Source organism: Hyperoodon ampullatus, assembly GCF_949752795.1.
Source record: "Hyperoodon ampullatus genome assembly, chromosome: 15".
NCBI classification, from domain to species: Eukaryota; Metazoa; Chordata; class Mammalia; order Artiodactyla; family Ziphiidae; genus Hyperoodon; species Hyperoodon ampullatus.
In genome coordinates this window covers 19,611,097-19,628,926 of record NC_136928.1, presented here as the reverse complement: position 1 = coordinate 19,628,926, position 17,830 = coordinate 19,611,097, and the positions used below count along the sequence as shown (strand labels likewise).

Here is a 17,830-nt window from a genome sequence, read left to right as displayed (position 1 = left end):
TTTCTCACCAGCAGAGAACTAGCTGCGGGGGTCTTCTCTTCCTCCCTCCCATTCTTCTACCGCCTTGCTGGGTGCTGGTTGGACCCGTGGGAGGGGAAGGTAAGAGTGGCTGCAAAGTTTCTACTGCACAGCTTCACGCTTTGGGAGGCCAGGCAGACCCTTGTCTCCTGGTGCCTTTGTTGGCTTCTGCAGGGCAGCCCTTGGGAGTGTCCTAGAATGCATCCCTGGCCTTGGTGAATGACTCTGAAGCCTGACTGCCCATCCTGGGGGGCCTTGCCGGGCAGAGTCCGGGCTCTCCCACCTGTCAGCTCTTTATCACAGGTGACCAGTGTCTGGCCATCGAAACTTCTCAGCCACTCTTGGCCTGAACAGGCTGTGGGTGTGCTGAGCCAGGGCAGCAGCCGTGCCCCTCTGCCTTCCCCCCAAGGCCACTGGCTGGCCAGCCATCTCTCTTCCATCCAGAGTCCTCTGCCCAAGCCAGACACTGACTGCGAGGGCCTCACGAGCAGCCCTTCAGGCCAATCTGTGAACCCCCTTCCCCTGGGCCCCAGGTGACTGGGCCATCCCGTCCTGCACACCCTTCATAGGTCAGGGAGTGGTCTTGCTGCAAGAAACCCCCTTACACATCCTCCATGTCCTCCTCTCTGTGTCTCACGGTAGGTGATTTGAGTCGAGGACTTTTTAGAATTTTATAACCAAATTTTAGCGGAAAGCCTGAAGGTGCGAGTTCCCTGGCAGTGGGTGTCTCACACTTCACCTCGCTGTCTGCCTCTGTCTTCACGCCCCAGCCTCTTGTGTAGACACCACAAGGATGGATGGATTGAAAGATCAATGTGTGGATGGTTGGATGGACATGTGGAAGGTCAAACAGGTGGATGGACAGACAGACAGACAGGTAGCCCTAAGCCTAGAATCAGACTAACTAGTTTATAATCCTGGGCCAGTTATTCAACTTCGTCATCTGTAAAACGAGAATCTTCATAATGTTAATAATAGTAGCTCCTTCATGAGAGGCTTTTAAGAAATTAATGAGAAAAACACATGTAGAGAGAATTGGACAGCGCTGGCACATAGGAAGCAACCAAGGGCCGTTAACTTTCATAATTATGTACATACATATTTTCACTTACAATGTCATAAACATTTTCACATTAAAATATTTCTAAATGCATGGTGTAGAATGGCTGTGAAATATTTTTTTGGTTGTTCCAGAATTCATTTAACTATTTTTCTTATTGGAAATTTATGATGTTTATAATTTTTCTCTATTCTGAGTAACATAAGTCTCCATCTGTATCTGGTAATTTCCCTCAGAGAGATTCTAGACAGTTGTAAGCCCACGTGATAGTTCTTGATATTCTTACCCAAATCCATAATATCCTTGACCTAGGGAATTTGTTGGGTAAGAACTACATTTAGCTGTTTCAACTTGCATTTATTGTATGCTTAGGGAGGGTGAGTCCTTTGGCATGTGTTTTGGTTATGTGTATCCTTCATGGATGTACATTATTATCCGATCACTTTCTATTGGGGTATTAGTGTTTTTCCTGTTGATTTATGTGAGCTCTATATACTAGGTAGATAAGTTTATTTACTTACTACATCTTTTGGAAATAATCATCTCAGTTGCTTTTTAAATTTTAACTGTGGTGTTCCCGATTATAAAATGAAATCACGGGATAGTCTGGGGTTGGAAATACTCAGTAAAATAAGACGTGTGGATTACTGTCCTGCCAGGCAACTAGGAATTTGTTTCTGCTTCCAAAACATCAGATGATACGCCAGGGCCTTGAATCTGAGCCTGCTGCATGCTTGAGGATAATTCTTTTCGGTAGCTATTATTTTACAACTAGACCTAGAGGGAAGGTTTTAAGTGATTTTCTCAAGAGAAGATGAAATGGTCAATCTGTGGTTGAAAGTAGGAACTTCTGGCTCCGAATTCTGCCTTTAGACGTGGCTGATGTTTTCTTTTAACTCCTGTTGTCATTTATTTTCGTCATACGTTCTGATTCTCCTTCCCTGAAGGAGCCTCGATTTGGCCTCGTGACCTCGATGTGCTAAGACCTGCCTCTCCGTCCCTAACCTGTGCCTTCCCACCTGGGCTTGGACGGCTTCCTGGAGGAAGAGGTGGGGCCTGGCGCCAGCCGAGAGAAACGCTTCAAGACACTGTCAAATCCTGCTGCTTTTGGAAGCTAAGAACAAAAAAAGGAGGAAGGCAGAAGCAGAGGCTGAGTGACTACGGAGCAAATTGTAGAAAATCACAGAAATCATTACATGACAACTTGGAACATCCTGCTTTCCTGCTTTGTATTTTTGTAATTTTACCACAATCCAGGATTTCCCTTTTCAATAGACATCCACTTGGATACCATGCTTGTCATGGACCTGTGAACGACCTGTAAACCTGTAAAAAAAAAGACTTCCGGTTTTTTAAAATGTAATTGGTCATAGACATCATATCAGTGCTGTCTAACAAAACGTACATCAGAAAGATGGTGGGGTTTGGGACTTCCCTGGCGGTCCAGTGGTTAAGACTCCACGCTCCCAATGGAGGGGGCACGGGTTCGATCCCTGGTCCGGGAACTAAGATCCTGCGTGCCGCATGGCATGACCAAAAAAAAAAAGATAAGATAATGGAGAGATGAAACATTGAGTCAGAAGTAGCTCTGTTATTCAATATTTAACAGCATTTGCTAACAAAACCTTTAAAATGAAAAAGTTAGGTAAACAAATGAATAATAAAAAAAAGTGAAAATGCCAATCTCATTGGAAAAAAGAAACTAGTAAAATCATGGCACCCTCGCATGCTGGACTATTTTGCAGTGTTAGTATTGATACTTCCCTGTTTTCAGAGGATTTTTAATGATAGGGGGAAGTGCTTATGGTACAAGTTGGAGGGAAGAAAGTGGAAAGCAGAGCTGCTGACACGCTAATTGTGCGATGCTGGTATTTCCTATGTAGACCCACGGAATCCATGTACACAGTGAGGCTTTGGAAAAAGATGGGAATGAACCACATTGAGGTTTACATGGCAGTATCCGTCTGAGTGGTGTGTTTCCTTCTTTATACTTGTCTGACTTTTCCAAATTTCAGTTACTTATATTTTCTTAATGATCAGAAAAGAGGGAATACAGTTTAAACGTGGTAAGAGACGAAGCTGGAAGTTCTATTTCTAAATTTTCAAACTGCAATTTTAAATCTGGCTTATCCTTTTAGCTCGTGCACTTGGTTTTCCCTGATCTTGGCACCCGGAGGCGGGGCACAAGAGGAAGTGCCAGGTAGGTTGATCATTTTTGTTTTATTATTTTTTTAAATGACACTTATTCTTAAAAGTTAACAAGTGCATAATAGGAAACCAAAAAACAAAAGAAGCAAAAAACAAAGTCATCCATAATCACAAGCAGTTTGTTTGTTTTATTTTAAATGTTAAAAACACACATTTTGAAAAATCACAAAATGGGTGACCAAAGAAATGCGAAACTAAACAAACGATAAATATCAACTCTTACCAAAGAGTTCCTATACTTATATGAAATTCCCAGTGTCTGATACAATTCAGGTGATGCCAGGACCAAACATGAGTCTCTATCTTCTTGAGAGATTTTGTTAAAATACAGAAGTCACAGTGTATTTTTCTGTTTCTGACACTTCCAATGTTCAGACATGTAAATGTCTAATTGTTGAAATAGTTAAGTAACTATATCCCTAGAACAATAAAACTATTTTAATTACTCGTGAACTAAAATTTCTAAGCATTCATCTAATTCGCATATTTGGATTCTATTCACGAGACAGAAGGTACCCGGGTGATATTTTTAACTTGAAAGGAAATTCCAGTGTTATCGGGTGCATCCTGTTATAAATGTCACTCAGTTATCATTGTTATTTGTTGTTTGTTTTAAATCAAGAAAAATCAGGAGAAATCGGTGAGATCAGGAAATCAGTAAGAAGGGATGGAAGCCAGACTAGGGAAGGAGCCTGCCACCCTTGGAGTGGAAGGCATGGAAGAGTTTGCCAAGCTAAACACTGGGCAACAGTTAATTTGAAAAAATTTTGTTGGGCTGCTAGGAGCCCATACGAGCTGCTGCCTTTCCCTGCCTCAGCAGAGGAGGAACCAACCTTCCTACTGGGGGTCTGAGAACCTGAGTCCATTCAGCAGAGGGGACACTGGCATCGGTCCGCCTCCCTTTGAGAAAGTCAATGGCGGAGGCAACTGGAGGCTTTCCCTATGGCATCTCTTTAAGATTCGAGTGTCATAAGTCAGGAAAGCAGAGGAGAACATCTGCAAGCCCGTTTCAAAGTTGATGCATGTGAAATAGTACGAAATTGTCCACCTAACAGAGCTTGGTCAGGCCGCATGACTGATTAGCTTTTCCTAATAAATGGAGTCAATGATGAAACCCAGAGAAGAACTCTGTCTTCCTTGGCTAGTCCGTTCTGTGTCTTCTCTAAAGCACGCCAGTGGTTTGACATCATCTTGAAGACAACCTTTATTTTTCAGGTATCATTACGACGGGATCCGTATCAAGAAAAGTTCTTTCTTCTATGCCCAGTACTGCTGCCTTCTGGGTGAAAAAAGATATCACAGGTTAGTACCTGTCATTTAGGTATTTTGGTCATAGGTCACAGCCTGATCAGTATTAGGACCGTTCGTACTTCGGTTGAACCTAACTGGCTTTTTGGCTGTTGTGCCATTCATCCTCCTTAAGAATGGAAGCACACACATCACGTCACCATGCCTCTGACACGGGCCACATCGTTGGCCAGAGAAATGCGTATCGTGGTCACTTCCTCGGATACTGTTCATTTTCATCCTCATCTCAGTTGCCAAAGCCCTTTTGCACAAAGTCTTTGTCCTTCTTGCTCCCTCTGTCAAATTTGACAGAATTAACCACTTCCTGCTCGAAACTTCCTCTAGCCCTCAGGACTCTGCGTCATCCAGTTCCTTCCCCAAAATGAGCCCTTCTTGGTCTCCTTACCTCTCCACGCCCCACCCCCCCCAGGGCATGCATCTCCCTGAGATCCAACCCTTCATCATCCATGATGCTCTTCCCACACTTTGGCCCCAAGACACCTCATCCCTTTCTGTCTTCTGCCTGCCTCTCCGTCCGTGGATGACTCCTTCTAAATCACTTCTGCTTCTCCTCATCTCTCCCACCTCCTAGGCTTTTCTGTCTGGCTGTCTACTGGACATTTCCATCCAGAAGACCCACTGGTACCTCACACTGAGGATGCAGAAACTGAACTTCATCCTCTCCCTCCGATCACCTCTGCCTCTTGACGGCCCTATTTCCATCTGTGATCCCAATAGATATAAGCCGTGTAGAGCGTCACCCGAAAGCCATCCCTGAGTCCCCCAGGTCACAAGTCCTGTTAATTCTTCCCTTTCGGGTGTCCTGACCACTCTTTATGGTTACTGATGTTTCCTTGAAGCCCTGGTCATCTCATAATAATCAAGATTATTTCCGTGGATCCCACGTGACCTCCCTCTCCTCAGCCTCACCTCTCTGTAAACACAGCCGTGAGTAAAGCAACTACACTCTGGTAAAAATTAATTTAAAAAATTAAATTAAAAGTATAATAATAAATAAATAAATGGAAGGAGTAAGAAAATAATTGATAATCTTGATTTGGCAAAACTTAAAACTTCTTTATCTTAAATAATTAAAGGGAAATTCCATGTATCTATGGGCCACATTCTTATAATAGATATAAGTTAACAAATATAATACTCAGTAGCAAAATATTCATGTTAATTCGTATGAAGGCTGAGAACCCAGCAGGACCAAAACCAAAAAGAGATATTTAAAAAAGAGAAATATGTGACCACCTGGATGGGTAGGATAGGGAGAGTGGGAGGGAGGGAGACGCAAGAGGGAGGGGATATGGGGATATATGTATATGTATAACTGATTCACTTTGTTATAAAGCAGAAACTAACACCATTGTGAAGCAATTATACTCCAATAAAGTAAAAAAATAAATAAAGAAAAAAGAAATATGAATTCCGAAACATATCAAGAAGCCGTAATACCTTAAGGAATTCTACGAAAACTGTTTTTGTAACACTACTCATTAATATAAATACAAACCCCTAAATTTCAAAATAAGTAAATAAATAAATAAACACAACTGTGAGACTAACCTCCCCACAATTCTGCATTTTCTTTGTCTCTTTGTTGCTCAGAAACACTCGGGAGCTTGCTCTTCCCTCCTGCATGAAGCCTACGCACCCCGCTTTCCCAGACTGGCGTCCGCCCCCCAGATCCTTCCTACTGCACTTTCCGACCCTGTTGCCAGTTTCTCCCCCACATAAACTGCCGGTTTCAGCCATACTCACTTTTCTCTGAAAATGTCAAATGCGGTTCTGTCTTTGCTCCTATCATCCTGTCCTTGCATGATGTCATTCCTTCTTCTCTCTGTCTCATTGGACCTTCCTGAATCCTATCCCTTCCCTGGGACATACCTCAGGGACCACCTGCTCCAGGGAACCGTCCTCAGCAGCCCCAGCTCTAGAGAAGACCCCTCCTCCACTGCCCCATGCCGCTCACTGGCTGTCGACCCAGCCAGCGTTTCCTCTTAATTCATACATTGTTCATGGAGCCTTCATGTGGCCTAGATAGGGGACCACATATCCAAGTAGCCAGGGTCACTTTTACCTTTACTTCTAGCCCAGCATAATGACTAAGAGGGCCCCTTTCACTCTCCAAAGGGTTCTAGTGTGGACAAGAAACTATAACGAATTATATGATCACCTTTTGTATAAGGTGCCCTGTGTTGTAAGGCAGCGGCCGGGGGAGAGCCATGGGGAACCACCAGTATGGGTAAGACGTGGACCGTTCTCTCTGATGGCTTCATAGAGGAACTAAATGTACATTTCGCTTGATAGCAAGTATAACGTGATGGGTGTCGGAAGTGTACACAAGGTCCCGTGAGAACTCAGAGGTGGAGAGCGCACGTTCTGAGCCAGGGGATCAGAGGGGCCTGGGAGAGAGGCGTGCTTTGAACGAAGCTGTGAAGGACAGAGCCTTGATGGGTGGAGAGGGAGGCGGGAGGGAGAGGATGTCGAGGCTCAGGGAGGGAGGTGAGCACACACAGAGGTGTGATGGCAGAGGCTCCCTGCCGTGCAGGATTCGGACATGGGGTGGAGCACCAGCCTGGGGAAGGGACTTGAATTCGATGCTGGGGGCGGGGTGTCTGTAAGCCTTTGGAGTCGTCCTGTGGGAAACAGGGTGGTGTCATCCTGGGAACCTCTGCAAGGCCAGGAACCATGGAGCTTGTTTTATCCCCAACGTTGCCTGGAGACACAGTGTCGGCCCTGAAAAAGCTGTTGAAGAATGAAAAGCTTGGAATTAAGGTTTAAAGAGACTAGACTGGAAGGAGAGGGTGACAGCGGCCAGGAAATGGTCCTCAGTCGTTGTGATGAGCGCCTGGACCAAAAAGGAGGCACAGCTGCAGGACCCTTCGAAGGCAGGGCCTTCGGATGGTTGGGCCTGTGTCCACAGACGGTGGCAGGGATGACTCAGGCCAGCCCGTCCCACCCAAACCTCGAACTCAACCTCAAGTCGAATCCTTATTACCTGCTTCCCACCAGCTCCTCCTCTTACATCTCTTATTCAGCCCTTAGTCACAGAGATGGAAAAATGAGAGCAGCAAAAATAGAGAAGTCAGGGAAGGGAGTCGGAAGGATGAGAGATTTGTTTCCGTCACAGTCGGACCTTTCCTTGCGCAAAGGGGATCTCTCACTTGCTGATGTGTGTGTGTCTTTGTTTGCCCAGAGCACCCAGCAGGCGGTGTGGAGAGCCCTGCATGTGCCCCCTGCCACACACACACACAAGGAAAACAACCAACAGGGCAAGAACTGTGCAGGGGTGAGAGGCCATTAGTGTCCTGAGGCTTCTGCGTTGATGTCACAGAGAAAGGGGCTGGAACTGGTCTTTGTGGGGAAAAAATAGGCTTTACCCTCATTGAGGAAGAGGAGGGCTTCGGGGGACAAAGGTCAGGACAAGGATGACATTGGCTTATTCTGGAGATCAGCCCAGCAGCAGGTGCTTTTAATGTCCTGTGCTCCACATGTGTCTGATAATAGATAAACTCTAAAGTCTTGGCCAATTAAGAGATTTTTTTTTAAAGGCTTAAGGTTTTTTTTTTTTTTGAATTTTATTTTATTTTTTTTTTTACACAGCAGGTCCTTATTAGTCATCAGTTTTATACATGTCAATCCCAATCTCCCAGTTCATCCCACCACCACCACCCCGCCACTTTCCTTGGTGTCCATACGTTTGTTCTCTACATCTGTGTCTCAATTTCTGCCCTGCAAACTGGTTCATCTGTACCATTTTTCTAGGTTCCACATATATGCATTAATATACAATATTTGTTTTTCTCTTTCTGACTTACTTCACTCTGTATGACAGTCTCTAGATCCATCCACGTCTCTACAAATGACCCAATTTCGTTCCTTTTTATGGCTGAGTAATATTCCATTGTATATATGTACCACGTCTTCTTTATCCATTCGTCTGTCCATGGGCATTTAGGTTGCTTCCATGACCTGGCTATTGTAAATAGTGCTGCAATGAACACTGGGGTGCATGTGTCTTTTACAATTATGGTTTTCTCTGGATTTATGCCCAGTAGTGGGATTGCTGGGTCATATGGTAATTCTCTTTTTAGTTTTTTAAGGAACCTCCATGCTATTCTCCGTAGTGACTATATCAATTTACATTCCCACCAACAGTGCAAGAGGGTTCCCTTTTCTCCACACCCTCTCCAGCATTTGTTTGTAGATTTTCTGATGGTGCCCATTCTAACTGGTGTGAGGTGATACCTCATTGTAGTTTTGATTTGCATTTCTCTAATAATTAGTGATGTTGAGCAGCTTTTCATGTGCTTCTTGGCCATCTGTATGTCTTCTTTGGAGAAATGTCTATTTAGGTCTTCTGCCCATTTTTGGATTGGGTTGTTTGTTTTTTTAATATTGAGCTGCATGAGCTGTTTATATATTTTGGAGATAAATCCTTTGTCCATTGGTTCGTTTGCAAACATTTTCTCCCATTCTGAGGGTTGTCTTTTCGTCTTGTTTGTAGCTTCCTTTGCTGTGCAAAATCTTTTAAGTTTCATTAGATCCCATTTTTTTGTTTTTGTTTTCATTTCCATTACTCTAGGAGGTGGATCAAAAAAGATCTTGCTGTGATTTATGCCAAAGAGTGTTCTTCCTATGTTTTCCTCTAGAGTTTTATAGTGTCTGGTCTTACATTTAGGTCTCTAATCCATTTTGAGTTTATTTTTGTGTATGGTGTTAGGGAGTGTTCTAATTTCATTCTTTTACATGTAGCTGTCCAGTTTTCCCAGCACCACTTATTGAAGAGACTGTCTTCTCCATTGTATATCCTTGCCTCCTTTGTCATAGATGAGTTGACCGTAGGTGCGTGGATTTATCTCTGGGCTTTCTATCCTGTTCCATTGATCTATATTTCTGTTTTCGTGCCAGTACCATATTGTCTTGATTACTGTAGCTTAAAAAGCATTAAGGTTTAAGGGTAAGTTTCTTACCGACGCCATGTTTTAAGAAATACAACATGTATATTTTGAAGGTAGAATATAATAAATGTTAATACTGTTGTTAATCTATGAACTATGCTGGTGAAACTGTCTTCTATTTTATTATACGACATCTTTTACATTAGGACCTGTGTGACCTTTTAAAAATTAGGTCTGAAAATAAAAACTGCATCTCTCTGCTTTTCAGGTAATGAAAACTATATCTCTCATCCATTCATTTATCTGTTCATTCAACAAATATTTAAGTTCCTACACTAAGTCAGGCCCTGTTCTAGCCACTGGTGATGAAGCAGTAAGCAAGATAAACAAGGCCTTCCCGCTGGTCAGGTTTATTTATTTTTTTAATTATTATTTTTTTTTGCCCCAGCTTTTTTTTTTTTTGGCCATGCCACGTGGCATGCAAGATCTTAGTTCCCTGACGAGGGATCAAACCCATGCCCCCTGCAGTGGAAATGTGGAGTCCTAACCACTGGACTGCCAGGGAATTCCCCCTCTGGTCAGTTTTAGTTGGGGAGAAAGACAGTCAAAAAGGAACGATAGTGAGATTGATCTGAAGACAATAAAATGCAGTCATGGGAGGCCTCCCTGGGAAGATGCCTTTGGAGCAGAAATGTGAAAAAAGCAAGTGGCCAAGTGAAGATCCGGGGGACAAGCGTTCCGGGAGGGGAAAGGGCAAGTGCAAAGGGCCTGGGGCAGGGATGAGTGCAAAGAAGAGCGAGGAAGTCTGAGGGTGGAGGTTGGCATGAACAGGAGAGTGGGCGGAGGGGGATCTGAAAACACAGGCAGGGCCCACAGGTCTTGGGAAGGAGGCAGGATGTTATTCCGAGTGTGATGTGAGCCGCTGGGGAGACTCAGGCTGGGGAGTGAAGCAGGCTGATTGGCATGTCAAGTGGAGATCCTCTGGCAGCTGTGCTAATTCTGGGCTGTTGGAGGAGATGGAAGAGGAGGGGGAGGGGCCCATGAGGAGGCTTAGCAGCAGCCCTGGCAGAGATACCCACTGAGACTCCTCACTGGAATTCATTTCATTCTCTGAAAGAGGCAGCATAATACCAAGCAACAGTACACGTGGACAGGAGCAGAGACTCTAAGACAGACTCCCCAACTCCACCTCTAGTCAGCTGTGTAATCTTAGACAAGTCACTCAACCTCTCTGTGTCTCAGATTCCTCACCCATTAACAAGGATACTAATATCTACGTCACAGGGCTGTTGTGAAGATTAAATGAATTAATACAAGGAAAATGCTTAAAACAGTACCTGGCACATGGTAAACATTTAATAAGACTCTTCAGCATATTGCCCTTGTCTTTGATGTATTTATTTTAATATATCTGCATGATTTTTTCATAGTGTTATGTATATTATTTTTATTTTGGCTCTTGTGTTTTTCGGTTCTGTCATTCCCATTTGGTTCTGTTGTATAACTTCTGTTTCTTTGCAGAGGTTTTCTGTTTTTTTAATCTGTTTCCAAAGAATTCATAATTACTTGGAACACTTTTATAATGACTGTGTGAAAATCTTTGTCACATAATTCCAACATCTGGTTCATCTCAGTGTTAGCGTCAGTGGATTGTCTTTTCTGATGGAATTGTGATTTACCTAACTCTCAATATTATGGGTGGTTTCCTTCCTCCCTCCCTCCCTTCCCTCCTTCCTTCCTTCCTTCCTTTCTTTCTTTTTTTATTGAGGTATAATTGATATACAACATAATATTGGCTTCAGGTGTACAACATAATGATTGGATATTTGTGTATATTGCAAAATGATCATCACAGTAAGTCTAGTTATCATCTGTCACCATATACATAGTTACAGAATTTTTCCTGGTCATGGTAACTTTTAAGATCTACTCTGTTAGCAAATTTCAAATATATGACACAGTATTAGTAACTGTAATCATCATGCTATACATAACGTTCCCGGGACTTACTTATTTTATACCTGGAAGTTTGTACCTTTTGTCTCCCTTCACCCCTTTTGCCCACCCTCCAGCACCACCAGCCCCTCCATCCCTGGCAGCCACTGTATCTATGAGCTTGGTTTTTGCTTTTCTTTTTCTTCTTAGATTCCACGTGTAAGTGAGATCATACAATATTTGTCTTTTTCTGTCTGGCTTATTTCACTTAGCATACTGCCCTCAGGGTCCATCCATGTTGTCCCAAATGGCAAGATTTCATTCTTTTTTATGGCTGAATATTATTCCACTGTGTATATATACCATAATTGCTTTATTCGTTCACCTGTCAGTGGACACATAGGTTGTTTTCATATCTCAGCTGGTGTAAATAATGCTGCAGTGATCATGGAGGTACATGTATCTTTGCAAGTTAGTGCTTTTGTTTTCTTCAGATAAATCCCCAGGAGTGGGATTGGTGGATCATATGGTGTTTTTACATTCCCACCAGCAGTGCACAAGGGCTCCCTTTTCTCCACACCCCCTCCAGCACTTGTTCTCTCCTGTCTTCTTGATGACAGCCATTCTAGCAGGTGTGAGGTGAGATCTCACTGTGGTTTTGATCTGCATTTCCCTGATGATTAGTGATGTTGAGCATCTTTTTTTTTTTTTTTTTTTTGCGGTACGCGGGCCTCTCACTGCTGTGGCCTCTCCCGTTGCGGAGCACAGGCTCCGGACGCACAGGCTCAGCGGCCATGGCTCACGGGCCCAGCCGCTCCACTGCATGTGGGATCTTCCCGGACCGGGGCACGAACCCGTGTCCCCTGCATCGGCAGGCGGACTCTCAACCACTGCGCCACCAGGGAAGCCCTGTTGAGCATCTTTTCATGTACTTGTCAGCCATCTGCATGTCTTCGTTGCAAAAATGTCTGTTCAGATATTCTGCCCATTTTTAATTGGATTGTTTGTTGTTTGCTATTGAGTTGTATGAGCTCTTTGTATTTTGGATATTAATCCCTTATCAGAGATATGATTTGCAAATATTTTCTCCAATTCCATAGGTTAACTTTTCACTTTGTTGATGGTTTCCTTTACTGTGCACAAGGTTTTTAGTTTGATGTAATCCCACTTCTTTGTTTTTGCTTTTGTTGCTTTTACTTTTGGGGTCAGATTTCAAAAAAATCGTCACCAGGATCTATGTCAAGGAGCTTACCACCTGTGTTTGCTTCTAGAAGTTCTTCTAGGCTCAGGTCTTACGTTCAGCTCTTTAATTCATTTTGAGTTAATTTTGTGTATGGTGTAAGAGAGTGGTCTAGATTGATTCTTCTGCATGTGTCTGTCCAGTCTTCCCGGCGCCATTTATTGAAGAGACTGTCCTTTCCCCATTGTATATTCTTAGCTCCTTTGTTGTAAGTTAATTGACCATATATGTGTGGGTTTATTTCTGGGCTCTCTATTCTGTTCCACTGATCTTTGTATTTTAAGAGTGATTTTCTATCGTATCCTGGGTTATGTTAGGAGACTTGACCCTGTTTAAATCTTCTCCTTTAGCAGGCAGTCACCTGATTTAGGCTTAGCATATAGGATCTGGCCTACTTTTGTGGGCTGTAGTTCCAATGACAGTTTAATTTTCTGATCATGCTGTTCTGATCTGTTTCACTCTTCTGGCACTGCTGGGGCTTGTGATCAGTTACCTACTGGGCCACCTGCAGGGGCTGAACCCACCTCCATGGGCCACCTTCTCTGGGGAGCTGGGAGAGCCAGAGTGCTGGGCCTTCATCCCCTTATGCCACCTGGTGTAGGGCAGGGAGACACCAGTCTCTGCTGGTATTACCCCTGTGGGTAGACCGCCTGCCCTGCTGAGCTCCAAGTGTGGACTGGGCGTTGAACTGGCGAGGGGCTTCAATACTGTCCCTACATCAGTGTCCCGGGGGTGGTAGGGGGTGGTCAGCCCACCAGCACTTTAGAGCTGCCGCTGTGGGCATTTGGGGTGGCCAGCTCCTGCTGTCTCTGTCAGGCTTCCCTCTCCTGGTCCTCTTGGGATTCAGGTCTGTGCCTGGTGACAGTTCTGGGTTCCAGGTCCCTCCTGTGTGCAGTCCAGATACACATGGGCGATCAGAACAAAACAGCGAACTCATCACATGGTTGCTTCTCCAGTCCTGTACTCCCAGGCAGTCCACTGTCTTCTTTCCAGCTTTCAGAGCCCTTTTCTCATGGGCGATTGAATCATCTCCAGGGTATTGGTTTGGATTCGAGGGCAGGAGCCAGGAAAAGTGAATCTACAGCCTGTTCCCTGGACATGATTCAAGCTACTCCAGAAACTTTTTGAAAAAAGACGATATATACTTTATAAATCAATGTTAATGGTGAATGAAATGCTTACTTATATGTTTGTTCCTCATAAATTAAAATATGATGATAGGGGACTTGCCTGGCGGTCCAGTGGTTAAGACTCCGTGCTGCCAATGCAGGGGGCGAGGGTTCGATCCCGGCTCGGGGAATTAAGATCCCACATGCCGAGTGGCCAAAAAAAATAAATTAAAAAAAAAAGTATGAAGTAGAAATCTATAGTCCAGAGATCCACTTTAAGAATGAGACACTGGTTCATTGCAGCAGTATTTACAATAGCCAGGACATGGAAGCAACCTAAGTGTCCATCGACAGACGAATGGATAAAGAAGATGTGGCACATATATACAATGGAATATTACTCAGCCATAAAAAGAAACGAAATTGAGTTATTTGTAGTGAGGTGGATGGACCTAGAGTCTGTCATACAGAGTGAAGTAAGTCAGAAAGAGAAAAACAAATACCGTATGCTAACACATATAATATATATGGAATCTAAAAAGAAAAAAAAAAGGTCATGAAGAACCTAGGGGCAGGACAGGAATAAAGACACAGATCTACTAGAGAATGGACTTGAAGACACGGGGAGAGGGAAGGGTAAGCTGGGACGAAGTGAGAGAGTGGCATGGACATATATACACTACCAAATGTGAAATAGATAGCTAGTGGGAAGCAGCTGCATAGCACAGGGAGATCAGCTCGGTGCTTTGTGACCACCTAGAGGGGTGGGATAGGGAGGGTGGGAGGGAGACGCAAGAGGGAAGAGATGCGGAGATATATGTATATGTATAGCTGATTCACTTTGTTATAAAGCAGAAACTAACACACCATTGTAAAGCAATTATACTCCAATAAAGATGTTAAAAAAAAAAGAATGAGACACTGTAACACAATGCTGTAAATCAACTATACTCCAATAAAACTTTTTTTAAAAAGATGATGGAGCCCTTGGATGGGGACAGAATGGTGTAGACACGTTTCTTCCTGCTTCTCCTGCTCAGCACAACTGTAAACCCTGGAAATAATGCAAGAAGCAACCAGAGGAAAACTCTGAAAGGTGGTAAGAAGAAAGTGAGCAGGTTGGGAACCCCAGGGCTACACACAGCACAGAGGCGGGGTATCCCGCAACCCCCGACCCTAGACCCAGTGTTTCCCCCTACCCCCACCCCCACCAACTGAGCAAGAAAAAGCATCCCAGACAGACTCATTCTTCTAACAATACCAGGCAAGGGGAAGCGCTAGGGAGATTCCCACCAAATATAAACAGCCAGAGGAAACACTCTCCTTCCTCGCTGGGTCTGAGACATCCCTTTTCCACCAGGAGATACTGGGAATGCGAGCCCCCCTGTCAGGGGAGGCCCAGCTACAGCAAGCAGCCTGGTCCAGGAAGCCTCTTTGTCCCCCAGGCCACCCAAGAAGCAGCCGAGGAGTCCAGCTGACTACAGAGGGAAATCCCTGCCCTGCCTGAGAAAAGCTCTCCAGCCCCTCAGGCCATACCAACAGGGAGCTCTCAGCCCAGGCTAAGACTGACTACAGAGATGCAGTGAGGATACACAGATCAGAAGGGAAAGAGAGGCACTGTCTGCAGGGATCCACGTGCAGCCTTTCTCCTGCTCTCGCCCTCCCCCGAGGGCTCACACAGAGCACAGCCCTCTGTGCAGGAAAAACACAGCAACACGCGTGTGATGTTTCAGCTCAGGGAAGCCCATTGGAGACTGTACACTCACAGGCTTTACTGGGCTTCCCTGGTGGCGCAGTGGTTGAGAGTCCGCCTGCCGATGCAGGGGACACGGGTTCGTGCCCTGGTCCGGGAAGATCCCACATGTCGCAGAGCGGCTGGGCCCGTGAGCCATGGCCGCTGAGCCTGTGCGTCCGGAGCCTGTACTCCGCAACGGGAGAGGCCACAACACTGAGAGGCCCGCGTACCGCAAAAAAAAAAAAAAAAAGGCTTTACTAAGGGTTGGTCCCATAAGCACCTTCTTCCTAGCATGTGCCAAAACCACCAAGAAAGTTTACTGAGCATCAACTACATTGTGTGCAGAAACAGTCCAGGCACAGTGAACCCCTATTACTTGTTGCTTGTGGACTGGAAACACTCAGAGAGCCCAGTTCTCAGACGCCAGCCGAGGGCCAGTCTGGCAAGCAGGCCTCTCTAAGGATAGCAATCTCAGGCCTGCCGTGTTCTGTCTTCTCTGCACAAGTGCGTGACCTCGTGAATAAGCTAAGAAAACACCAAATTGCGCTCTTTATTTTTATTGAAGTATAGTTGATTTACAATGTTGTGTTAATTTCTGCTGTACAGCAGAGTGATTCAGTTATACATACATATATATATGTTCTTTTTTTATATATATTCTTTTCCATTGTCGTTTATCACAGGATATTGAAGAGTCCCCTGTGCTATGCAGTAGGACCTTGTTGTTTATCCATCCTATGTATACTGGTTTGCATCTGCTAAGCCCAAACTCCCAGTTCATCCCTCCCCTACCCCACCCACCTTGGCAACCACAGTCTGTTCTCTGTGTCTGTGAGTCTGTTTCTGTTTCATAGATAAGTTCATTTGTGTTATATTTTAGATTCCACATATAAGTAATATCATATGGTATTTGTCTTTCTCTCTCTGACTTACTTCATTTAATATGATAATCTCTAGGTCCATTCATGTTGCTGCAAATGGCATTATTTCATTCTTTTTTATGGCTGAGTAGTATTCCATTATGCATATATACCACATCTTCTTTATCCATTCATCTGTCGGTGGACATTTAGGTTGTTTCCCTGTCTTGGCTATTGTGAACAGTGCTGCTATAAACATAGGGATGCATGTATCTTTTTGAATTAGAGTTTTGTCTGGGTATATGCCCAGGAGTGGGATTGCTGAATCAGATGGCAACTCTATTTTTAGCTTTTTGAGGAACCTCCATACTATTTTCCATAGGGGCTGCAGTAACTTACATTCCCACCAACAGTGTGGGAGGGGTCCCTTTTTTCCACACCCTCTCCAGCATTTGTTATTTGTAGACTTTTTGATGATGGTCATTCTGACCGGGGTAAGGTGATACCTCATTGCAGTTTTGATTTGCATTTCTCTGATAGTTAGCAATGTGAAGCAGCTTTTCATGTGCCCGTTGGCCATGTGTATGTCTTCCCTGGAGAAATGTCTATTTAGGTCTTCACCCATTTTTCGATTAGGTTGTTTGTTTTTTTGTTGTTGAGTTGTATGAGTTGTTTGTATATTTTGGAGATTAAGCCCTTGTTGGTTGCATCATTTGCAAATATTTTCTCCCATTCCATAGGTCATCTTTTTCATTGTTTACGGTTTCCTTTGCTGCAAATTGCACTCTTTAAAAAGATGCGGGAATGAAGGACCGTTTCCTGGTTGCCAGGAGTTAGGGACCTGGGGGTGAGGGAGCAAGAGATGGGTGTGGTTACACAGGGGCAGCACCAGGGACCCTTGTGATGACACGGATGTTCTGTGTCTCTTCTGTGGTATTGAGTGCACGAATCTCCATAAGTGATAACATTGTGTTGAACATATGCAAAAAGGAGTTTAAGTGAAACTTGGGAAATTCTAGTAAGATCAGTGAATCTGTATCAGTGTCAAAAGCCAGACTGTGACATCATACTGTAGATGGGCAAAATGCTGCCATCGGGGGAGATGGGCCGGAGGGTAAAAGGGAGCTCTCTGAATCATTTCTCCCTGCTGCTCCCTCGATTACAAAGAATGCATCAAGCCTGCCCCTGCAGTCCAGGCAGACACGGGATGGCGGGTCCCCTGAAGTAGCTGGTCTTCCCCTGCCCCTGTCTTCTGCTCGCGCCCAGGCCCCCTTCCCGCAGAGTCGGGCTCATTCCTGTGTCCCAGAGTGCCCTCCTCACTCTGGCCTGTTTGGGGTGGGACAGGCAGCACAGCTGTTCGCGTGGCACCCTAACCAGGGCCCGCCCTGCTGCACACCTGGGAGCAGGCAGCCCCACGGGCAGGTAGCTGTGTCCGCCCAGGGCACACGCTCAGGGCCGGCTTCTGAGA

At 44.7% G+C, this 17,830-nt stretch overlaps 1 protein-coding gene across 1 annotated transcript in view; it reads left to right on the top strand.

Annotated features, from left to right (window-relative positions):
- The window catches only part of RFX8 (regulatory factor X8), a gene marked incomplete at both ends in the record, with an annotated part of 68,535 nt that overhangs the window by 21,719 nt on the left and 28,986 nt on the right, over positions 1-17,830 (top strand). Inside the window, 2 exon segments of the mRNA XM_079720642.1 lie at positions 3,217-3,278; positions 4,502-4,588. Of these exon segments, the coding sequence (XP_079576768.1) occupies positions 3,217-3,278; positions 4,502-4,588 (149 nt within the window).